General features: G+C 36.6%; 3 protein-coding genes across 4 annotated transcripts in view; 2 read left to right on the forward strand and 1 right to left on the reverse strand.

Moving 5' to 3' along the window:
* Positions 1 to 6,841: 6,841 nt before the first annotated feature.
* On the forward strand, positions 6,842 to 9,690 carry LOC135648524 (IAA-amino acid hydrolase ILR1-like 1). The gene is made up of 5 exons (XM_065166283.1): positions 6,842 to 7,391; positions 8,058 to 8,183; positions 8,264 to 8,575; positions 8,745 to 8,873; positions 8,945 to 9,690. Exons 1-5 carry the CDS (start codon positions 6,963 to 6,965, stop codon positions 9,323 to 9,325), a joined length of 1,377 nt encoding a protein of 458 aa, XP_065022355.1. The 5' UTR covers positions 6,842 to 6,962; the 3' UTR covers positions 9,326 to 9,690.
* Positions 9,691 to 12,876: 3,186 nt separating this feature from the next.
* Positions 12,877 to 14,266, forward strand: LOC135648354 (gibberellin-regulated protein 3-like). Its single transcript, XM_065165982.1, has 4 exons — positions 12,877 to 13,037; positions 13,119 to 13,154; positions 13,262 to 13,307; positions 13,899 to 14,266. The coding sequence occupies exons 1-4, from the start codon at positions 12,975 to 12,977 to the stop codon at positions 14,081 to 14,083; spliced, it is 330 nt and encodes a 109-aa protein (XP_065022054.1). The 5' UTR covers positions 12,877 to 12,974; the 3' UTR covers positions 14,084 to 14,266.
* A 253-nt stretch (positions 14,267 to 14,519) lies between these two features.
* The window catches only part of LOC103997930 (nuclear-pore anchor), a 33,278-nt gene continuing 23,182 nt past the window's right edge, over positions 14,520 to 24,615 (reverse strand). Inside the window, exons 33-49 of one of the 2 annotated variants that reach the window (XM_018818338.2) lie at positions 23,918 to 24,034; positions 23,413 to 23,505; positions 21,731 to 21,883; positions 21,606 to 21,659; positions 19,978 to 20,091; positions 19,729 to 19,806; positions 19,411 to 19,560; positions 19,260 to 19,331; positions 17,472 to 17,627; positions 17,338 to 17,391; positions 17,116 to 17,203; positions 16,982 to 17,046; positions 16,804 to 16,911; positions 16,594 to 16,653; positions 16,231 to 16,414; positions 14,910 to 16,162; positions 14,520 to 14,826 (exon numbers count right to left, since the gene is read on the reverse strand). In XM_018818338.2, coding sequence (XP_018673883.2) covers positions 14,755 to 14,826; positions 14,910 to 16,162; positions 16,231 to 16,414; positions 16,594 to 16,653; positions 16,804 to 16,911; positions 16,982 to 17,046; positions 17,116 to 17,203; positions 17,338 to 17,391; positions 17,472 to 17,627; positions 19,260 to 19,331; positions 19,411 to 19,560; positions 19,729 to 19,806; positions 19,978 to 20,091; positions 21,606 to 21,659; positions 21,731 to 21,883; positions 23,413 to 23,505; positions 23,918 to 24,034 — 2,871 coding nt within the window. In that variant the 3' untranslated portion in view covers positions 14,520 to 14,754. The remainder of the gene's footprint in view (positions 14,827 to 14,909; positions 16,163 to 16,230; positions 16,415 to 16,593; positions 16,654 to 16,803; positions 16,912 to 16,981; positions 17,047 to 17,115; positions 17,204 to 17,337; positions 17,392 to 17,471; positions 17,628 to 19,259; positions 19,332 to 19,410; positions 19,561 to 19,728; positions 19,807 to 19,977; positions 20,092 to 21,605; positions 21,660 to 21,730; positions 21,884 to 23,412; positions 23,506 to 23,917; positions 24,035 to 24,615) is intronic. The other variant, XM_065166971.1, reaches the window with a different exon arrangement.

Genomic DNA, 24,615 nt, shown 5'->3' on the forward strand with positions numbered 1-24,615 from the left:
AAATCAAATATTTTTTACTTTTATTTTTAACTATAAAATTAACTAATTTGACCTACTTTAATAAAATATTTTAGTTTGACTTTATTCTAATTGTATTTTTATTATTTGAATGGATTTAGATTCGATCCTCAATTTTTGAATAAATTTAGGGAAAGTTAAAATTTGACTTTTTTTTATTTATTTTAATTTTGACTGATCAAATTAGACTGATATTTAGCCTAAATCTTCTAACTAGTTTTTGGTAGTTCAATTCTTGTTCAATTAAATAGCGTTGATTAGTCTAATTTAGGGATCTACACTAAATTTAAAAATATAAATTAAGAATTTATTGATAGTTTTCTTTTATGACATATTGGTTAAAATTTATTGCTTATAATTCTTAAATTCTAATTATTATTAGATATTTTTAGATATATATATATATATGTATATATGTGTATATACACACACACACACATATATATATATATATATATATTTATTTATTTATGCTTATCAAAATTATAGTTGTTATTATATAATTTTTATACTAATTAATATATAATTATTATTATTGAATTATTTATGTATAAATTAGATTTAAAAAATTAATAAATATTATTTATAACTTATATCTCTAAATTTTATCTGATTAGTAGTTGCCAAAGTATTATAGAATGATAAGCCTATAAGATATGAATTATAATAAATATTTTACTATTTATAGGATACTTTAAACTATATTTTATATTATTATATTAATATAAAATTATATTAAAGAATTAATCTTAAATGATATTAAAAAAATAATATTAACTATAACATATAATTAGAAGATTTAGAATAAGACTCTAGAATCAACTAGTGTCAATTAAGAACCTGAGTTGTACGTATTAATTGTTGATCCATTCATTTAGAGTTTATAATGTAAAATATTTGAAAGAATATATTCTTATGATTAGGTTTGTGAGCAACCCATAAAAGATATGATAATGCATGTTTGAACAAAAATTATAATTGTAATTAAAATTATTTATTTCAATTATCTTATATATATATATATATGTGTATATATATATATATAAGATAAATTATAAAGATCGACTTATATTACTAATTAAATTTAATATAATATTATTATATTATTTAAATTTATTAATTTACTTTTGAATCATATGTATATAATTCCTTTCAAGCGAAAAATTCTACGACAGGACCATGACGAACGTCTTGGCTTAAAACTTCAAAGCTCGACCGGAAGAACGAAGAACATGATACACGTTCACTTCGTCATGGCTTCAAACTTCAAAGCTCGACTGGAAGAACGAAGAACATGATACACGTTCGATGCTTGCCACTTCACAGCGACGAACAAACACGTCAGCAGCAGCAGGTGGAGCTCGTGACATCTTCGATCCACCTTGTCACGGAAGCACTATCACCCCCTTGCCGTTGAGTTGAGCTGAGTTCGTCACTGTTATCCGTCAAAGGTGTCACGAGCATCCATCCTCGGAGATAAACCGTCAAAGACGTCCCCGACCGCAGGCAGGTTTCGGATTGATTCGTTCCCGATTTCAAATGTGATAGAATCGAAAGCGCCGCACGCCCCGTTCGTGCCATCGAGAGTCGCTCCGGATGAGTAGTTTGCGCACGTCGCGTCCGCGGACTGATGTCTCTCGCACGTGGTCGGTGCAACAGCTAAACGTCTCTCGTGATCTATCTATCCCGGATTCCGTCTGCGTCATCTTCCCACTCGTGTTGGATGGTAGCCTCACATGTGGCACAAGCCACACCGGCCCCACTTGTCCTACAACTGACACCGACTCTTCTTGAAGCCCATTAGGCTTAACAAGCATAAATGATAAATAAAGAAAACAATTTTTGATCATAAGATCTTATCTTAATCCATCGAGATTATTTGATATATGAAGTGTTGATAGAAGAGGTTTTCCAAGTATTTTTAGATGTAAAAATTTATCCTATCTTAATATATATATATATATATATATATATATATATATATATATATATATATATATATATTACAAGTATTTTATTGCAATCATCAAAATAAAAGAGAGGAGTGGTGTTAACGAAGTGATGCAATATACGAAGCCAACCCCACCCGTGTGGGGAATACCTGCCAATAATTAATTGTCCATCACGTTGGTGTCTCAAACATATCCATGGCAAGAGGTCACCTAACATATCTTAGGTAGAGCTCACCTATAGTTAGTTCACGTGTCATATTATATTGTTTGAATATGACCAACCCCCCATAATTGAAGTCGCAAAATAGAAAGAATCACATCAAACACTGATACCTCATGACCACACCATTTGCCCCCATAGATGGAGGTTTACTTTCAAGTTCATCTCAAAACAAAGATATTGAGAGTTTAGTGATTTGGGTTGAGACCCTATATAAAAATACATAGGGAGAATATATATATATATATATATATATATATATATATATATATATATATATATATATATATATAATAAAATCTCTTTGATATTTAATTATTAAAAATTAATTAAAAAAATATATCTAGCAAGAAGGTCTTTGAAAATAATACTTAGAAAGCATGCATATATAACATGATAATCAAGTTTTTTGATTGAGGTCATAATAAATACTTGCATCTTTTGACTATCTATCAATGGTCCTTATGATTGACCGTTGAACTTAATAGTGGAGTATTAGATTGAGACCATGTAAAAATTGATTATGTGCATCTTTTGACCATCCGTGAGATCGTGAATCATAAATATTATGATTATAAAGTAATAATTTTACCTATTAATATTGTGTACTTGATTTCATGAGACCCAATCGATATTCTCGTCGGTTGATTGATGTTACATCATTGAATTTGTGGGGTCAGATCACAAGAGCTGTGTCATGCCCTCCTCCCCCTATTAGATATGAAAATTAATAAAAGAATTCATGTGTTATTGGAACAACGGGACCTATCAAACAATATCTTGGTATGGGTTTTGACTTGGTGTGTGGGAGTGTTCCCTTGTCGACTCAGCTGTAATGCGACGTGACATCGATTATGAAATATCTTAGATCCAAAATATACCTTATCAGTGAGATTTGATTTTAAGATTTTATTTAGTATGTATCGAAATACATCTTTCAACACTAAATTAATTGACAGCCACTAGACAATAAGGAGTAGAGATTAAAATAAGAAAAAGCCCCTCATATTGCACGATCCACTAGACAATGAAGAAAGTAATGCCACATCCACATGATGTGACCAAATTCTTCGCATCCAACCTAAGTGGGAATAAAAGCAGCAGTGCTTTCTTTTTCATCAAAACCTTATTTAATGCCTCTCGCAAGTCTTTGTGCAAAACTGAAACACGCGAGTGTAAAGTTTTTCTATGTATGAGAGTCCGAGTTCTCTTTGGCTTTTGGCTTATTGTTTGTCTTCCAAACCCATTATGCCACGACATTTTATTCATCAATTAGAAATTTCATATGCTTGAATCTTTTTCGACGTTAATTATGGTAGCAAGGTATTTATTTTGATCTCAAAAATATTTATAAACATTAACATCTTCTCTCTTAGTGTATGTGTGACATCTAAATGAAAAACAAGTATTGCATAAATACGGTAGGATTCAATTTCATCTGATTGGATTATTATGAATCTCATGTGTCGTTTTCTGTAAATAAAAATCGAGAGACGTACGAATATAGTGTGATGCATTCTAGTATATGTATTTGTTTCTCTATCAATTCAATTGAATCTAAAAAGAAATCTATAGAAGCAATCATTCTCTATCATAAATGCAAAAATGTATTATCCTTTTCTATCTAAATCAAATGAAAAATTTGACTTAGAAGAATCGAATAAATCTAAAATTTTCACGTTCTAGATTTAAAAATGATTTAATATAATAATAATTATTTTATTTTTCTTGGTTGGTAAAATCCATGGCATGGAAATAAAGAAAAGAAAAGAAAAGAAAAAGATTAAAAAAAGATTATGGTCAAAAATTCATTCATTTCACTTCTTCCACAACAAGAAAAAGAAGAAAATATATTTACTTTTCACTGCTTTCTTTATTGTTTTCTTTACTATTTTTTAATTATATCCATTAATTAGATTTATTGGCCATCATTGCGTATAGTCGTTTGGCTTATTACACATCAATTTTTCCATATAAAGATGATCTGATGCTTGATTTACACAAATGAAAAATCTTCTCTAAACACAATTAGATCCTTCTCTTAGATTTTTCTTTTTTCAAGACTTCTACACATCTTTCTTGATTCTCCTGTTCTGCTCAAAGTTGAAAGAAATCGGTCAACTCTTCCTTCTTAGAACAGATGATGCCTAAAATCTAATACATTAATTACCTTACCACTAATGTGGTAATTTCATATGGCTTTATGGTAGAAAAATACTATGTCAAAAGAATCATCGAAATAACGTGCCTTAAATGAAGACTACTACTAACACAAATTTGACCAACCGTGATTAATTTCTTTGAAACATTTTTTTTTCCTTTTGACTTTTGGGTTCTAAGATTAGTGGAACAAAGAAGAAAGGTTGTGGGTCATGTTTAAAGAGAATATATGATGCTCAACTCCTTTGAATTGCCTTCTTATTTGACTCATGCGGAGGTAACTATTGGAACCACTGTGGATACGTGTCAATGATGTCTAGGGGCCAAATTAGCTAAGACATGTTTCTCATGAGATTTTATTATATTGAGAGTCGAGTATCGGATTTAACTGATTTTACTTAAATTATATGATATGATGCCCATATAATAGCCGTCTACAAAGAATCAATCTATCCATAATTTCGTATGGTCCATCTTACAAGTGAAAAATAAATGATTGAAAACAAAACCGATAAAGAATTTAAAGATAGATCATCGCTCAATTTTTAGGAGAGAATAACCTATAATAAAACAAAAAACATATGAAAAAATATTCTGAAGAGAACAAATATATGATTAAATTTGGTTTGCATTAGAAGTCTAAAAATACTTATTACACCTAACAAAATATTATTCATATCGATCGACAACATAGGAGCATTAAAACAACTAAAAGATTTTTTGGCCATTGATTGAATTAGTTTAGATAAAAAATTTCACATATAAGGTGCTATTTTTTAGACTATTAATATTGTCGCATCATGTTTATTTTTTTCAATATTTTCCTATATATATATATATATATATATTATGTATCATCGAGTCAATTGTGGGAAGGGCTATCCACATGTATCAGACCTACGCTTTATCTGCTGCCCCAAAGTCTTGTCGACAATAAGCTTTTCTGCATTCTCTTTTATGTACGTATTGTCACCGTAACTGTAGCTGTTCTACAGATTTGGCTGCATCGCCATCCCACCGTGGTTTCATACTGCGACGCGAGATTGATTGTTCGAGCACGTCACTACCCAAGTCTGAGACTTTGATTTCTCTCTTCCAAAAAGGAATCCGAAAGAAGAGTAGAATTTCCCAAAAAAAAGTCCATCTGTTTAGATTTTTTTTTTTTTTTTATACTTTGGAAAGCATCTCATTATTAGATGAAGATTTTTATTCACAATCTTTTTTTTCACTATTTATATTTATATTTTAAATTTTTTTAATAGTATAGAGATATCCTTTATAAATAGATGTAAATACTTTCTTTTTCTTTATTGTTCTTATTCTCGAGCATCGAGCGATAGCAAATAACAAATCCTTTTTCTTTTTCTATTTTTTACTTTTTTTAAGTGACAAATAAATAATAAAATGATTTTAGCATTCGAACGACATGCTTATCCACTTGCATCGGATTATCGAGCGAGGTTGGACATATATCGAGTGGGCATTAAGGAACGAGAGAATGCTAAGCGACAAGTGATGTTAAGGGATTCTAAAAAAAAAAAGAAGATAAGTTTGGTATGAGAAACTAAATTATAAATTATATTTTATTATTTTTTAAGGAATTATCAATAAAAACTTCTTTTCAAAAATAATTAATCATGATTTATTTGGTCTAATATATGAAATACCCACAACCATGTATTCCTAGTACACTTATAATATTTTTGTACTATGTTATAGTATTTTTTTATATTGTATTATAGTGTTTTCTTAGTTATTATTTGAAAACATCAGCGTAAAAATATTATGTTTATAGTATTTTTATAAAATTTGTATAAAAATATCATTCATGCTACAATATTTTTCTACTATATTATAACATTTTTTAGATTCTTTTTAAAATATTATAATTAGAATAATTTATCCTATTAGATGAATCTATAAGATAAGGTGGAAAAGGAGGTATGTGGCTGACTGTCAACACAAAGAATATTTCATATGTCATGAAAAGGGAAAAAGTAGACACTGTTAGAAAATTCGAGGTTCACTTTCCACAATTAAAAAGAAAATTCTCTGAATTCGTCCAAAAATTATTTGTGATGCAGATAAGAAAGCAGCTTTCGTCTAATGTTTCCCACAGCAACTCTTTCTTGGACGCATCTCTCTCTCTCTCTCTCTCTCTGCCTCGTGTTTGTTCCCTTGTGATTCACAATCCTGTCAACTAGTCTTCAGCTCCTTCCTCGCAGATGCTTCGGTCGTACTATCAGAAAAAGCATGCCACCGAAACTTCCAACTTTGTTGCCGTGCGTACGTGGTGATCCAAGACGGATGCTTTTGGAACACACACGCACTCTCTATCTCTCATTGAACGCATTAAACATGTGGAAACTATGGTCCTCTTCCTTCGTATGGACGTGCGTGAGACACATACGTCCTCTGCATTGGCACCATCTTATAGGCTGTGGGTTTTGCCGTGAGAGTAGCGTGAGACTTGGCTTTTGATCGGGTATTCATATCACTTCACCCTCCTTTTTGGTTTCAGGTGTGATGTTACCGTCATCGCTGTGGAGCACAACTATAAGTATCTATCTCAAATCCGCTTCTTGCTTCGCCTCAACCCATCGCATGGTCACATGGAGTGCTCCCGCCTCTCCCTCTCCCTCCTCCTCCTCCTCCTCGTCCCCGTCCTGGCGTCGTCGGCCTCCAGCTTTCCCTTGTTCCCCCGTCCTCCCAGAAACGAGTGTGTCGGCCTTGACACAGGCTTTTCTACCGGGTTCCAGTTGGAGACGAGTGAAGAAGAATCTGTGACGAGAGAGATTGTGCGGCTAGCCAACGCTCCGGAGACAGTGGACTGGCTCAGGAAGGTGAGGAGGGACATCCACGAGTTCCCGGAGCTCGCTCATGAGGAGTTCGTGACGAGCGAAAGGATCCGGCGGGAGCTGGACCTGATGGGCATCGCCTACAAGTGGCCGGTCGCCGGCACCGGGGTCGTGGCGACGATAGGCACCGGGCTCCCACCCTTTGTGGCCCTCAGGGCGGACATGGATGCTTTGCCCATCCAGGTAACTTCTTCCTCTCGTCCTTCAAAACCATCAGACAATTCATCCATCACAGCGTCCTAATCATATACAATTCCTTTTATCTGTTGACTGCTAAGGATTTTGATGTCGATGGCACCGCATGCATCACTATTCCATCTCCCTCTAAATTGAAGGCAGATGTTTTTTATATATGTGGATTAAAATAGAAAAAAGGAAAGAGAAGAACGACATATGAAAAGATTATCCAATTCTAACTATGATTTGCGACCCAATTAGCAAGCACGATGTGAAGCATTTTAATTAAATTCACTTACATTATGCGAGAAATTTGCTGTTTGTATAAACTTCCAAGTGAGTAGTATTCTACTGCAGAATGACTTCAATTTTGATGTATACATATATAGAAATTTGAATTCTGGAACTTAGTCAACCTAATATTCTTGATAGGCTTACGGGTGACAATGGTCAAACCAGTAGCCAACGTTCTATTAAAGAAGATATTAGTATAAGCAATATTTGACCATCTTTTGGTTCAAAAAGTCAATGTTGCCCACTGCCACTTCTTCTTATATGTGTTCCAGACTTCCAATTGCTAAGGTTTCACACGTTGCGTCTTCTATTGGGAATCTAACGTAGCGAGTCAAAGTTTCATGAGAAGCTGCTAAGAAAGGCACTGGTCGTGTGCAGGAACTGGTCGAATGGGAGCACAAGAGCAAGGTGAAGGGGAAGATGCATGCGTGCGGACATGATGCACATGTCAGTATGCTCCTCGGGGCGGCGAAGATCCTGCAGGGTCTGAGGCACACGTTGCAGGTAAAAGAATGCATCTCCTGCCATGAATCCACTACGTGATTAAGATGTTCTAACACACCTCGATTCCTCTGCTGCTTCAGGGAACTGTGGTTCTGCTATTTCAGCCGGCAGAGGAGAAGGGTGTGGGGGCATCGGAGATGATCCGAGAAGGCGCCCTGAGAGGTGTAGAGGCCATCCTTGGCATGCACGTCGCTTACATCTTCCCTACTGGGGTTGTGGCTTCCAGGCCAGGGGAGTTCTTAGCTGGGTGCGGAAACTTCAGAGCCATTGTGAGGAGGAGAAGCCTCGGTGTGAGTCGACAAGGATCAACTGACCCCATCTTGGCAGCTTCAGCATCAGTGATCAGCTTACAGAGTCTGGTCTCGAGAGAAGCCAGTCCTCTGGAGGCTCAGGTACATCTTCCGTATCCTCTCTTCTTCCAGTTGTTTTAGGTAGAGAACAGAGTGCCTCTGTTCTACAATTTACCTAAGTCTCTGTTGAGATTTGTCATTTGGTTCTCTTCTCGAGTGCTGATGATGATTCATCGATGCATCGACTCATGAGTTTATTGCCATACGGCAGGTGGTGTCAGTAACCAAGGTAGATGGAGGCGATTCATACAGCACTGTTCCCGATTCAGTCACGATTTCTGGGACATTCAGGGTCTTCAGCAAGAGAAGCTTCAACGAAATAACCAGCAGAATCGAAGAGGTAAAGCAAACCCTACCTTTCTTTCACTCCGAAACCATGGCAAGCTTATCATATGCTCGCTATCCGTGCAGGTCATAAGAGCACAAGCAGCAGTGTACCGGTGCACGGCGGAGATCGAGTTCCTGGAGTCGGAGGAGCCACCGATCCCGCCCACAGTGAACGACAGGGCGATCCATGAGTACGTGCAGCAAGTGTCGAGAGAAGTGGTGGGAGAGAAGAAGACACGAGTAGCTCCACAGGTCATGGGCAGCGAGGACTTCGCCTTCTTCCTGGAGGAAGTACCGGGGACGTTGCTGCTAATAGGGACGTACAATGAGAGGATTGGCTCCATTCACCCACCACACAGCCCTTACTTCACCATCGACGAGGACGCTCTGCCCGTCGGTGCAGCCATCCATGCGGCCTTCGCACACTTCTATCTTCTCAAGTCAGCCAATGGCGCTGCAGACTGACGGATCCATCTCCACTTCTGATAACATCACATCACATCATCATCATCTTCTTCGGACTGTGAGTCTGAGATTGCGCTGCACATATGGTTGGAGAGTTCCTTTCATTCGTTAAATTGAGATCGTAATGGGGCGAGTTCTGCACCATCTACTTGTATTGGATGAGGACGAATCATCCAAGAGGAGGAGGAGGAGGAAGCCTCAGCTGTGGCCTACTTGGATTTGTTTCCCTTTTATTTGCGTGGTGTTTGCTGCAACCCATGCTTTTGATCTCAGCCTGCTGTCGTTACCGCACCTCTCATTCAATGAATTTTTGGAGTGGGCGATGATGTCCTTCCGAGACAATTAATCTTCATTTCAACAACAAAGGCGTTTAGAGTTACTCGAATCAAAGAACAAAGGTTTATATTTGTTAGGTTGGATGAGTATTTTAAGAGTCTTAACTATGTTTAATTAATTAGAAGGAGTCCATTTAAATTTAAATGTTTTGGCAGATTAAAATTAGGATTTAGTTCTTATAAAAAAATTAATTTTCTCATTAAATCATATTAAATCTTATATTGACTTTCTAATTATTTTTAATTATTAATCTTTGGTTTATTTTTTTGATTTTTGGTTTTTGATTTTTTCTTTTTTTTTTTTATCAAAGCATAAAAGTTTTAGCGATTAGAGATTTAATAAGAATGTCATTGATTGTTTATACTATGCTTACTCTAAAAAAAAGTCGACGAAAGAAATAGTTTCACCCTATAAAGTAAGATAAAAGATTTTCTTATTAAGTAAAGTCAAGAATATTTAAGCGACGAGTAGATAAATCAAAAAAGACGAGCGACGAAGATTGATAAGAGCTTGAGGCAAAGGATGCAAGTACTATTCATCTTTATATCATGAATACTATTATTGATGATGTTATTGATGTTAGATACTCCGTCTAAGTGAAGATAATTTTAAAATATTATAATTAATCTGATATAAAAAAATATATTTTTTGAATATAAATGAGAACTAATGAATTACGGTAAATCATGTATCAATTTTTAATATATTTTTATTAAATTTTGTTTTAATTGTTTCTAGTATCCTCTATCTCTCACCAACAACACTAACATGTAGCAATAATAAAGATCGAGCAAGAGGAGACAGAATATAGTCGATCCACCAAAAGAAAGCAAAGCACCTACGGAAGTTGGACAGGGATATGGGGACATGGCACATTCAAACATGGATGACTTCTCATCTACATATGTATGGTATGCAATGAATGATTGAGCAAGTTATCAATCATGGATATGAAACTAAGCAACCCTTCTTTGATCCTTTTAAGCCTCCAATCTCTTGACATTTCTTTTTATTTTTTTTAACTTATAAAAAAAAAAAACACATAGTCTCCTTTTCTTAGAGAACTATGCATTCTAATTAGATGCTTAAATTCTTTAAACCGAAAGATAAAAAATTTCTTTTCTTCATAATTAACCAAAGGTACCAAGTAGCATGAATTAGTCCCTTTGAGCTTATATGTATGATCGAGTCAAAACAATATTGATGTTAACCTTAACTCTTTTTTCCTTTGTAGTTAATATTCGAGTATTAGAGTCAAGATTCGTAAAAGAATAAATAAGTTTAAAAAATTAAGAAAAAAATAGATATTGGCCATCATCAAATAAAAAATAATATTGGTTTGATCACTTTACGAGAGACATTAACGGTACATTTAACATATAAGTGAAATTGAAAATAGGATAAACTCACACCGATAAATATTGAAAGAATTAATTGACATATATCAAGTTTGGCTCATAACTTCAGCGAGTCATAGACAAAGCTATCGACTTACTATTAGATATCATTTTTTTTAATTTTTTTTGTGATCGTGGCTTAGGTTAGTATTATTGTAGAAAAAAATACCGTTAACCCTCCATATGCTCGATCGAGGGATCAAGATTTTCAATCAATAATTTTGATTTTATGAAAAATAGAATCGGAATTGAACCAATTCAAATATGATTCGAATCGTCAATTTCTATTGATAAAATAAAATTAAAAAGTTTTCACCTATATTTAAACCCAAGTCATTAAACTTTAAAATGTTAATCACTTTATCGTGTAACTCATTTGTGTTTTAATTTTATTTTATTTTATTTTTAATTAGTTTAGAATCACTAATTCTAGTTTGATTTGAAACCTTCGAGTGATTATCTCAATTCAATTCTGATTTTTGATCGATTTAATTTTGATTCGAACTAAAGCCAATGATAAACAGCTCGTGGAGTTTGACCATGCAAGCGTATGACATAGAAAATATAAAAAGGAAACAAAAGATGAAATATGTATGAGATGTGATGATCCTAACGTTCTCCTCACCCGACCCAATAGATCAGATGTGACGATACGGATCGTCATGTCGGATTCTACCTCTTGTGAACTCAACATCCGACTGATGCACAGCATCCGCCTTCGGGCCCTGCCATCTCCCAACCATCCAAAGTGGATTCCAGCTGTATCCACGAATCGAATGCTCAGGTCCCACCAAGAAGTACTGACACATCGGCCCTGCCATCACCCAATCAATTCCTAGGAGACATGTTCTAATTTTGGCCCCCATGGCTGCTCCACCTCTATAAGGCCCGCAGTAAGTGTGCTGCAGCTGAAGGATGAAACGTAGAGAAGACGAGGCAAAGTGACTCACAAAAGTTGTATAGCTTTTCTACTGGGTCAAAACTTGAGTTAAATGCGACAGGCCAGCTGGAAAAGGATGTATAGTGAGAGAGAGAGAGAGAGAGAGAGACCTTTGTCTCTTTGCTTTGGTTACACTCAGTGCAGCAGCAGCAGGAGCAGTAGGAGGTGCTGAAATGCCTCGTACTCCATGAACCCTTAATTTGCATGATGGAAGAACAAAAGGCTTGTTGGCTTTGCTGGAGCATAGGAACTGAACACAATCAGACAAAGCAAACCATTTACTGGGAGTCTTTTTAAGGGAGGAAATCTCAATCAGAAATCACTTCTGTCGTAGATAAAAATGTGTGAAATAATTACAATTAATGAATGGTACGGTAAGATTTACTGAGCTCAATTCATATGGTAATGAATCTCGAATAGTTGAGATCAGATTACGGCTTGGCTTTGTTGTTATTGATGCTAATATCAATGAATGGTAACCGAGAAAGGTTCAGAGAGTTGCATTGCCAATCTCAGCTGTGGGCAATGACATGTACACAGTTTGATAGGCTGTGGAAGGAGACTCTCTCGGATTCAACATCTGCTCAGCTACTCTTCTTGCCAAAGAGTGAGTGACAACAACTGAGCAAATAGGGATTGGATGTTAACATAAAACAATCATATTTGCATTCATTCTTAACAAATTAATATTAAAATATGCGCTAAATTCTACAATCATTATAGTTTAAGTCCAATAAAATTATTATTTCTTAAGTTAAAATCGATCTTATTCGATTCGAATCGATTATAATTGTTTATAATTTTGAAAACTGAATTATTAATGAATGAATTGGGTTCTATTGGTTCCATTTCAACAGCCTACCCACACCCACAGAATACGCTACTGCTCATCTTCTCTCAGCCTATATATATATATATATATATTCTCTGTGCTTCACTTCGGCTCATCATCGCTTCTCTCTTCCACCAACTCGCCATGGCTATGCGTTGGAGGCAGCTTCTCTACACCGTGCTTCTCTTCTGTGTTCTGGTTGATCAGGTAACACCCTCCCTCTTCGTTGGATCAGATCTAGTCTCGGAATTTTCCTTCCTGCTCATAATCCATTCGAAATGCTTGCAGGCTCATTTGCGCAAGGCGGTCGTTGAGGATGAACCTGTAATCTAACTTGCATGAGCTACTTCCATGTCTTCTTCTTCTTCTTCTTCTTCCATCCTCTGTTTTGATCTAACTGTTGTAGTGGCATCGTTTCTTGCATTCCACAGCCTGTTTCAGGAGGAGGGGATGGAAAGCCGCCGGTTCCCGTGATAGGTGAGCACTAATCCTCTTAGCCTTTTGCTTCCTTGATCACCATACTGCTGCATGACTCCCATTTCCGAAGAAATTAGTGTAATATGATGCTGATTTGGTTGGATTTTGAGTCGATGACAAGAAGAAGGCAACATATTCGACGAATCACACAAAGAGGTGAAAATGGTTCTGAGAACCATAAAAGAGCCTCAAACTAAAACGTTCATGGTAGCATTGGATGCTGAAACGTTCACGTGGATGTCATCCCACTGAGAAGGCAAAAGCGTTAAAGTGGCCGAGGAAAAAGGCCACCCAAAGCAGAGAACACCTATAATAAATATACGATGGCAGAACGGGCCATGGGTTGGTCACCATCATCATCATTTACCTTTCACCACTACGGTCTCTTCCTTTAAGAGAACGTACGTATCTTTAGCAGCCGTGTCTTCTTGCAGACCCATCTGCCAAAACTGGACGCGTACGTTTCCTTTGAGCTGTGCTTACTATCTAGTTGGAGAAGCCAAGAAGAAGCACTGCAGCTCTTGTCGAGAGCTCTCCATCTGTTGGTAATGGTTGTGTCGGCTTTACACAGTGCATGAGAATGACTTGCAGATTGCGCCGGGCTGTGCGGGGTGAGATGCAGCCGGCACTCGAGGCCGAACCTGTGCAAGCGGGCGTGCGGGACGTGCTGCTTCAGGTGCAAGTGCGTGCCGCCGGGAACCTCCGGCAACCGCGAGATGTGTGGCGCCTGCTACACCAACATGACCACCCACGGCAATCGCACCAAGTGCCCCTAGTTGCAGACCCACCTCCTCCTCGGAGCCGCGTGTCTCTTCCATGGTCTCGTCTCCTATGTAGTGCACAAAGCTGTGTGTCTCTCATCGTCTCTTGCTGTTTGCGTCTGCATCTGTGTCTTTGCATGCATCTATGTGAGATACTAGCTACGTGTGAGCGTTAATAATGCACTTCCCCTTGCGGTCCGAGTGTGAATTATAGGATGAGATGCGGATCCGTTTTACTAACGCTTCGGCTTAACATGAATACCACGTTTCTTACTCCGCAGGCCAAAAGGCAAAACGTCCCTCCAGTGAGATGGATAAGATGACGACTCAAATATGAAAGCGTAACCCTATGCTTGCAACTGTGGAGAACGCCGCCTCAAAAGGGCAGCGGAAGGAACAACGGAGCTTCGACAATTAACTCAAAAGCACGCATTATATAAAATTCCATATCTCGACACTTAAGTGATCGCAATTGTCATATTAACAAATTTTTCTCACATACAAATCATAGAGAATAATTAAATATGTCATCAATTATAAGGTTCTCTCTAATGTGCGCCAAAAAATTCAATGAATTTTTTGTGCAAGTTAACAGTGAACAAACTACAAAAGCGTACACCATTTTCCTGAGTCCCATCAGCTACCAAGGCTTCGTTTCACGGATTGAACATGGCGTCATAGAGAGCTCACTCTCTTTCACCAAAAGGCTGCCCACGCCCACCTCGTGCTCTTCCTCCTCGGCCTGCCCCACGATTACCCTAATAGAAACAACTTTTGTGAGCAACGATAATGTTGTGGAAAGTCAAGAGAAAGGGTATTGTCATGCCGAGGTATAACATACCCTGAAGCCACCTGTGGTCCGGCCTCGGCCTCTGGATGTCGCTGGGGCTGCAATTCCAGCTTGTCTTAGTCGGGCATTCTGCTTGGCTCTCTCTGATATTGTTATTGTTCGTCCTGCTCTTGATTCTTCCGTCTCGGAAATAGTACTGGAACTCTGCTGCTGCGAAATTGTGGCATGCCCGGTAGTGCTTAGTGAGCCCTCGCGTACGCCCAAGGATCTCTGAGGGCTTTGTGAACTTTCATGAACAAACTGATCTTCGTTGTTATGACCTTCACGAACCTCATCCATAGCATCGGCACTAGCATTTTTCTGGCTAGGAACTTCAGGTGAGGAGGCCTCAACAGCATACCCGGTTTCATCACCAATACCGGCTCCATCGCTTGGAGTTGACTCACGCTGGCAATCTCCTGATTTGCCACCCTCTTCCTGTTCCTCAGCTTCATCTGCAATCAACTCTCCTTCTTCCTTCTCGTCTTCATCAGCAGCAGCTAGTTGCAGAATTTCTTTTCCACCCTCACTCCTCAAACTTTCATCCAGCAACTCAATTGTTTCTGTCGGCTTATCGGATAGCTCTTCAACTATTGCATCACCTTCACCCTGAACCTCTTCTTCACGATTTGTATCATCAAAGGAAGCCTTTTGCTCTTCCACTGGTTCTTCCTTGACAAAGGTATCATCATCCTCTACTGCATCAGCAGTCTCTTCATTTGGCAATACAGGAGCCTGATCAGCTTCCATGTCTTCAGGTGTTTGTACATCAGAGACATTCGACGATGGAAAAGAAGCCTCTGTTGTTTCAATATTTTCAGTTGCTGGCAAGATGATTTGTTCATCATTGCTGTCTTGCATCACATCTTGCATCACATCTGACTCTTTGGGCTTCTTTGGCGGAGGAGCAGTATCAGCACCAACTTCATCTCGTGCAACAATGTCTTCTTTTTGCTCTGCTGTTGATGAGGCCAAACGTTTGCGACTAGAAGATGTCGACTGTGTCAAAGAATTGTCACCTGCAGGTTCTGGTTCATGGGATGAGCCAGCCTTTTCCTCTTCCATCTGTGTCGGGCCATCCATCCCAGAGGTTCCAACATCAACTTGAGGCTCTTCAGGTCGCTCTAGACGAGGGCGGACAAGCCTCCTCCCTACCTTGCGAGCCCCAGTAGCTACTTTGACCACAGTAGACCCTCTCTCTTTTTCCTCGGCAGATTTCACTTGAGATGTCAGTTGCCGTATCTGCTGAGCAGAAACTTGTCGCCCTGAAGAAGTAAAGAGAATTAGTTACAACCAGATCGTCTTAAAAGGATAAACTCTTGATCACACTAACCGGAACCTGCAACAGGCATAGATGTATCGGTGGCTGAGGTATCTACAGCAACAGAATGACTTCCCAGCCCATCATCTGCAATGGAACCTGAAGCTGCTTCTAGCTGAGTAGTTGTTTGAAGATATGTAGCAAATTGTTCATCCAATGTACTCTCAGAAGGAAGCTGAGCTGTTACTCCAGTTGCCTGGAAGCAAAAAAAAAAAGTGAAAACAGCACCAGAGATTGAGGAAAAGAATAATTCAAATAAGTAAAAAATATATTGTCCAACATGCAAGTATCAGAGAATTTTGAGAAGTATTGCATGCACAGTACACATCAGACTAACCAGACAGATGCATGGAAGAAGCATGAAAAGAGGGGTACCTTCAACATCTCAACAGCATGTTTGTGCCTCGAGAACTCCTCCAAAAATGATTTCTTATCCTGAAATTTGATAAATCAGTCACGCTCTTTAAAGATAGCACCACATACCAGTCAAATACCTCATCGAGTAAATAGGATATGGTGGATTTTGTGGTCACAGCAATATACCACAAAATTAAAGAAAAACTACTGTAGGAGATGAGAAAGAACCTTATTAACTTTCTGAATAAGTTCTAGCATTGTCTTCTCAGTACTCTGCCGTTTTTGTTTCTCTTTTTTGTTGTCGTCCCTCTCTCGTTCTAGAGTTTTCTCTAAAATCTGATTTCCAATGTCAGGGAAAAATTAACATGAATGACAAAACCCTTAACTTCTGGCACATAACACAAACCTGGATTCTGGTGTCCTTTTCCTTTGTGGCTTGGTCAGTTGAAGTGTCACCTGAGGTCTTCCTTCCTATCAATCTTGACCAAATTAAGAGAAGCAAAGTAATTTAAAATTGTGTAGATGTTCTTTGGTCAGTACCTGATTTAAAATCTTCTATCTCTTTCAGCAGAACTTCTTTTTCCTGGTTCAAGTCCTCCTTCTCCTTTGCTAAAGTATCATTTTTCTTCTGAAGAATGAACAATTATATGGCGACAATTAATAAGCATAAAAATTCTAAAGAAATTAAGATAAAAGATCTAAAATATCACCAACAATCAAACACGTTATACCAATAAAGATATTTTAGGATAGAACTACAACCTTCAGAATGGAGAGAAGTTTCTTTTGTTTTTCATTTTCCTGTTTGATAGTTCCCTGTGTCACATCAAACCATATAATCAGTATTCAGCCTGATGAAAACATATTAGATAACAGGGACACTTGGAGAAAATTACTTCAACTTGAACAGCATCATTTAACTTCTTCTCCTTTTCATTTAATTCAAGTTTACACTTCGCAAGGGTTTGTTCTAAATTCAATATATTTCCTTGCTTCTCTGTTACAAGATTATTTGCCAGTCCAACCTCCGCCTCAGATTCTCTTAGCAACACCTAATCATCACATATGAAACATGTTACTGACAAACCTAATAATTATAACTACAATGCATCTGAGGATGACAGACAATAAACCTATATGTGACTGATACTATAATCTAGATGGTGAACTATAATGTATGAGATTCATTTATATCCAAATCATAATGAACTAACATTGAAGTTGATCACACAAACAACAATAACAATAAATAAAGCTTACATCATCACTAAAAAAAAAAGTGACATCAGAATGAGAGTGGATCCATCATAAAGAAAGGATGAGTCTGGACATAACTTAAACATTTACTATCCAGAGGGATGTATTATGTGAATGATCAACGTTTAAAGTATCGATTGGGTATTGAACCTGATAATTTATCAAATGGGTACTTGTTAGTCAGCCTGGTATGAAAAAATAAAAAAATAAAAATTTCCTTGTCAAAATACACAATATTGCATGCCAGGATACCAGTTCCCTGACAAACCAGCACAAGGGAGGCATACAACTCACCATGATACTTGGAACATTGGTAACGATGAAAATGGAATTATCTTATACATGAATAAGAAATTAAATAAAAGCCCAGAGCATTAAGTGCCTACCAACATAGTTTCATGGTTGAGAAACCATGTAATATCAAAACCTATCTCGAGAATCAGTTCTGTTACGAGACCAAAAAACTCGGACCTAAATATGATAGTTTCTACTCTTCTGTTAAAGGTTGACTGCAGCATTTGTTATCCCTCTGTTCAATTGCTAACCAAATATTGATGGGCCCACCCTTCATTAATTGCATGTTCTGCAAGTATTGTGCCAGGCCACCAACATGATGATTTGCACAGTGTAGTTAGCAAACTAATTGCTTCAGTTCCCCTCTGAAGGTTTCTTTTTTGAAATTTGGCCTCCTAGCATCATCTTGGGCCCCTCAAGATGTTTGGAAAGTCTTAGGCGAAGGATCAGGAAAAGCAAGGAGGTGGGATTCTGATGAATTCATCATGCTGTGCTAATTCTTAGGACAGAAGGGTTAGAAGGAACCTTGAAGGGGCAGCCAGACAACTTTTATCTATGATTGGATATGATTTGCTTGTTGGCGAGGGACAGGGTAACAATAGTCAGTTTGTCAGGGAACTCAAACGAACTTCTTTTCAGGTACTTCGAACTGGTATTTCGTCCCATCTGGTACCCACAGGGCACTCAACAGAACAGCACATTCTACCAGTCTCTATTTGTCGCAATGCGTGCCAGACTTACTTCTTTTCAGGTATAGTTGTCGGAAAGCATACATCCATACAACATGCTTGCATTTAGCAACACCAGCATAAAATAAATGAAGCAGAGTTCTTTTGTTGTCTAACCAACAATTCATCATTTCACCACAAACAGCAAAATCAGTAAGAATTTCTTGTTTGTTGAGTCAAAATTTCATAGGAAAATACATTTAAAATAACAGAAGTTACTGTACATGTTAGTTTGTAGTCAATCCTCTCTTGTACACAAAAAGACAAAATGCATTGAACAAAAGATGCAATTTGCCACCTACTATAAGATAGTATATCACAAAACAATATGAAGATGAACATTAATGTCCAAGTGATACAAAGCATTACCAGCAGAGAAGAAAGACATAGAAGTCAGAATTTCACCTTAGTTTGTTGGAGTTCATTTTTCATCCTATCGTACTCCTCAGGGTCGATATTTTTATGAGATTCAGCTAACTGCAACAAGGAGGAAAACACTTGATCTCTTAAACATTTATGTAACTGTTTTCTCATTCTGGCCTAAAGTTATAAATACCTCATTGATTCTATTATTTAGGTGGTTTATCTCTATCCTCAGCATCTCAACCTCTTTTTGGCATGCATCAAACTCCAATTGCTTCTCCATTAGAAGGTTTTCATACTTTTCTGCATCTACTTTAGCTTTTTGTGCTTCATCACGATATTTCTGTGCACAATAACGACTCATAAGTAGATATTCTAAATACCAAATTCTAATTCTATAATGCAACCCAATACTTTGGATTTTAGGAAACTACTAATTGTATGAAAATAAGAAAAACATCACATGCTTCCTACAAGCACATTAGCAATAGTAACAAACACTTTCCCGAACCTGACATTCATCAAAGTTGTGCTTGTTCTCCTCACGAAGCTGCATATTGCTTTCACGAAGCAAATTGATTTCTCTTACCTGCAAAAAGTTGAATGACTTGTGAAATTACCATTGACTGCTGCGATTAACCAATGTCGTTAAATCCCCCCACACCACCCCCCTCCCCCCCCCCCCCCCCTCCCCCCGTGCCCACAAAAATACAAAAAACAGAAAATTTCATGAAAAAGAAACTAATTATAAATTCATCACCTGAAGCTGCAGAGCCTTGAACTCTTCATCCTTGAATAACATCGCTCTATCATTCTCACATTTAGAGTGGAGCAACTTTTGAGCTGCCTCAGAAGCCTTGAGAGCAGTTTCAAGCTAAAAACAAAATAAAAAGTTTTACGAAGAGCAGTGGAATTTATTTAAAACATATTGTATAAAGTGAACCATAAGCAAAAAAGGGAACAATGTTTAAATGTTCCTGCAATGCTCTTGAAAAACAAAAAATCATTCTTCAGAAGCAATACATTACAGGTTCTTCAAATGGACAGTCAGTATATCTAGATTCAAATGAAAGTCCTTGTGTATATCATCATTTAAAGAAATAATGCTACCTAAAACAAAGTACACAGTGACGAATAAATACTTTTTTAAAATGTATTTAGCTGGGTTTTTAACAATTGAATATGGATGAGTCAAAATAGTGCACAAAGTCTGATCCCACTTATGGATGCTATTGTTTGTTATATTCGATGAGATTAAGAACTGAGAATAAATCATATAGTAGCCAATTATGAACTTAATTAATTTTACTTAGGTTACTTGTCATGGATTGCAGCAAAGGTCCCACAATGCTCATACAAGACACTGAATAATATAATATAATGAGTTATTTCAAAAGCATGTCAACATACATATGTACCTTAGGTTCCAAATTAACCAAGGAACAAATAATGAAATATAAATAATTGAATGTACTCTCTCTCTCTCTCATCTCCTTACACCACATGTCCATCAACGACCCCTCTTTATTTCTCATTAATGGCTTGTGTCTTCATATAATCTGAAGCTAACCAAGGTTTCAGTTTTTGAATGATAAGCAGACAAGTATAAAGGCTTTTCTTATTCTGTTTGCTGCTTCCCACCAATCTTTTCTTTCACTTCTTCGGCATTATCTTCTCCTCTTCTCTTCTTCCCTTTTATTTTCTCCTCTTTGACTTGTTCTCCTATTTATCAATGGACGGCCATGATTCTAATATTGTAGCATATGATATGCCCCATGCATTCCTAGGGTTTTCTATCTCTGGTGTTCGTCTCCTTCAAACCGATTGGAGAGTTCCTAGTTGGAAGGTTGAAAATACTTACCATCCAGGTTTTAAATCTAGATCACAACAAGTAAATACCAATCAATACGTATATATGTCCAACAGGTATTTTAAACTTCCTACTATCACCTCTCCTGGGGCATGGCAGATAGGCAGTGGAGTCCCACATATGCTACTCAGCTTCCTCTTATAAGCAGGACTGCCACAGGGATGGTCACCTGCTGCCATTCACTGTTTCTTTCTTGTATTTCCACCTCAGCTTACTGAAGCAGTTTGGAATTCTTAAAGTCATAGCCACAATTAATAGTTGTACACTTTTTAGTTGTAGGATCACTATTTGGAAGTAGAGGCCGTTAATAGTAACATGCTTCATACTACTAACTTTTTTCAAAGCCTAACAAATTTCAGAATAAAAATCCTCAACGTATAAGCAACATGTTTCTATCAAATAAAGAATATTAGAGATGTAGTTTCCACAATTTCATCTGTAAAAGAGAAGAAAAAAAAAAAGACAAATATAGATAAAAGTTGCGACTAAGAGAACAGTGAATAAAAAATTTAACATACTTGTGCTTGTAGCCGTGAGTTTTCCTGCTTCAGCAAGGTTTTCTCAGTCTCTGCCTGCATATTATATATCATGACATTTAAAACATACATGATAACCACCTAAGTAGCAGATAAACTCAACTTACTATTTCTTTAGAACGGCGAAGATGGCTGATAACACTATGTAAATCACTCTCTGCTTTTGAATCTGTACTCTGAGCGAAAAGTCCAGCAGAATTGTGCTCTTTATCGGCTAATCTAACGTGCAGAGACTCCAGCTGACCAAGTAATATTTTATTCTGAAAGATGACAACAGGGAAAATGCTTAAAAGATGTGGAATAGAATGCAGTTACATAATTCATTCATACTAATATTCAGATATTCTGGTAGGCAACAGATGATATGTTAATGAGATTAAAAAAGAGATATAAAACTAAAATTATATAAAGGAAAAAAACATAGGTTATACTGTTATAGAAGCTTAGTAGAGATATGCCAACACGAAAACACCGATTTACAAGAATCAGCAAGGGTGGTTGTAAAAGTCAGGAAAAATCACCTCATGTCTATCTAAAGTTACATGATACACCTTTTGGAAAAGGTCCCTCCTAATTCTAAAGGGACTCAAGAATTAATCATCATTATCGTGAAAGCTATCCTAACTTAAACTACATCAATTTGCAAATCTTACTTTGTTCATAACATTTCAATCTCTTGATTTCTCTCCTGTCACCTTCTGTTTATTGACAGAAAAATTTAAGCTCCTGAATTTTAAAGTACTAACCCTAAAGCAAGAAAATCACATGTTCCAGTGTCTCATGCATCCAAAGTGGAGCTGCCATACAAGTGAGCCATTTTGAGCAGAGTGTCAACTTGAAGATTAGAACAAGAAGAACTAGTTTAGTAAACAAAGCTGAGCCTCAGCCTTTCCTAGATGACGTGTTTCCACTCCATGAGATAAAAAAAGCTTGCATAAAACACCTAATATATTAGATTATGACAAAGTAATCATTTCATACTCGCCATCTATAATAACTAATATACGTTATACAGAATGAAAGACTTTAAATTATCATTTCCAGAATCAGTTTCATGCACTAATTCACAACAAGCATAATTAACCTGGTTGTAAACAAATTCTCAAACAAATTGATTATCTGCAGTACAAATTTAGCTTGTCAACTCAAGCTCTGCAAGTCTACACTTGCAATCCAAATAAAAATTACTGTCCTGGTAGACTATGTTGAAATTGTTGATAGGCAATTTTTCCGGCTCGCATAATCCAGGTTATAAAAAAAATTGCAACTCGAAAGAACGAAATCAACATTCCATAAAGCCTAAAAGGAAACAAGAAAAGGTGCATCAACAACACACATTCAATGGTTAGCAATATCTACATGTGGGCTATCCATGGGAACAAACACTAATACAGAAGAACGATCCTAGAAAAGCCATGATTGCTCGAGTGCAAACTAAGACAGAAGAACGATCACATGTTTAGAGTGTCTGGTTAAAATGTAAAAGGTTTCCATAATAGTATGATCATAATATGCCCTCTAGAATGATAAATCAGATAATAAATAAAAACAATTTTAACCAGACACTATCATGCAAAATTGTTTCTAAAGTTTGTCTTTTTGTCTCGAAGCCAGAGTTTGTTCCATTCACTTTTGTTGTACAAAAGTGAATTAAATAGCAATGACATATTCAATTACAGTTAGTAAAAAGATAATAGTGGTATATAGTATATACTAGTAGTACACAAAGGCCTACCAGAATATCAATCAAATAAAAAAATGAATAACCAATTGGACAAACATGACATACTTGTTCATTTAATTCATTAGATTTCCTCTCAGCTTCATCCTTCATAGCCTGCAAAGTTACCTTTTCCTTTTCCCATGATGTCTTCAGCATTTCCTGAAACCATAAAAAGGTGTGTCAAAATTAAGTATGAACACCCAGTAAAACATCAAACCTAAGACAGCACAAATGACAACCCTAAAAAAAACTTACGCACAACAGATAGGACCACAAAATCACACTCCCAGCTCACGAATGAGCAAACAAATAATAGAAAACAAAGCAGGAAAAAGGAAAATAATGTTTAAAACATGGCAATTAACATGGGCATATTTAATTAAAAACAATAACAACATTATTTGCTGACTCTTCATTATAAGGGTGATGTTGACCACAGTAGAGTTCAATAACAGGAGAAAATATAAGTTGGGATAGAAGCAAATACAAGCAAAAAACAACTAACTTTGCAGATATCAAACAGCAAAAACAGCAAACAAGTTTTGCAAATAAGTTGGGATAGAAAATATACATTTTCAGTTTTGATGGTATCTGAAACCTCCTGCAGCTTTGCTATTTCACATTGCAACAAAGATAACTCTTTAGATGTTTTAGTCAACTCCTGAATTGTCTCTGATTGGAGCATAACCTGCAAAAACAGCTAGGATAGTAATCACTAATTTCTTCATAAAACAAAAAAAGTAAAATCTAGTAAAGAAGCTTTTGGTCTAGACAGCAGTAGTAATTAAAAATCTAGCATTGAAATCACATTAAAACTAGTAAAGCCACAACCAATGCAAGTCAAACAAAAAATTAGTAGTACCAGTCGATCAGCAAGGATCAACCTGCTCAGCCAAACACAAAAACAATATAGGCCTAGACAGGTGGGAGTTTGCTGATTCTGATCACGACTCCACTGACTTTCAGGATTCAATCAAGATTAGCCAGGTTCAACTCAACAACAATTATTGTGATTCCATCAAATATTTCATCAAAATGTCTTTTTAATTAACACTTCCATTAAAAAAACCAAACGCTACATATTGACTGAAAACATGAGAACTTTACCCAAAATAATCACAAATCCATAGAGTTGCCCAGATTTTGCTACAGATTGACTGATATTGATGATATTACCAAAATGCTAAATGAACAGCTCTATGTATTAATAATAATCAATGATTATTTAACTGTTAATGAATTTTCAATAATTTCCTAAATATTAGAAGT

Source organism: Musa acuminata, chromosome BXJ3-9 (assembly GCF_036884655.1).
Source record: "Musa acuminata AAA Group cultivar baxijiao chromosome BXJ3-9, Cavendish_Baxijiao_AAA, whole genome shotgun sequence".
In the NCBI taxonomy this organism is placed as follows: domain Eukaryota; kingdom Viridiplantae; phylum Streptophyta; class Magnoliopsida; order Zingiberales; family Musaceae; genus Musa; species Musa acuminata.

Bases quoted from the DNA above. Each gene is read 5' to 3' on its own strand.
- LOC135648524 (XM_065166283.1), top strand. From the start codon at position 6,963: ATGGAGTGCTCCCGCCTCTCCCTCTCCCTCCTCCTCCTCCTCCTCGTC. The intron at 8,184-8,263 runs GTAAAAGAATGC...CTGCTGCTTCAG, and splicing joins GTCTGAGGCACACGTTGCAG to GGAACTGTGGTTCTGCTATT. The intron at 8,874-8,944 runs GTAAAGCAAACC...CTATCCGTGCAG, and splicing joins TAACCAGCAGAATCGAAGAG to GTCATAAGAGCACAAGCAGC.
- LOC135648354 (XM_065165982.1), top strand. From the start codon at position 12,975: ATGGCTATGCGTTGGAGGCAGCTTCTCTACACCGTGCTTCTCTTCTGT. The intron at 13,038-13,118 runs GTAACACCCTCC...AAATGCTTGCAG, and splicing joins TCTGTGTTCTGGTTGATCAG to GCTCATTTGCGCAAGGCGGT. The intron at 13,308-13,898 runs GTGAGCACTAAT...AATGACTTGCAG, and splicing joins GCCGCCGGTTCCCGTGATAG to ATTGCGCCGGGCTGTGCGGG.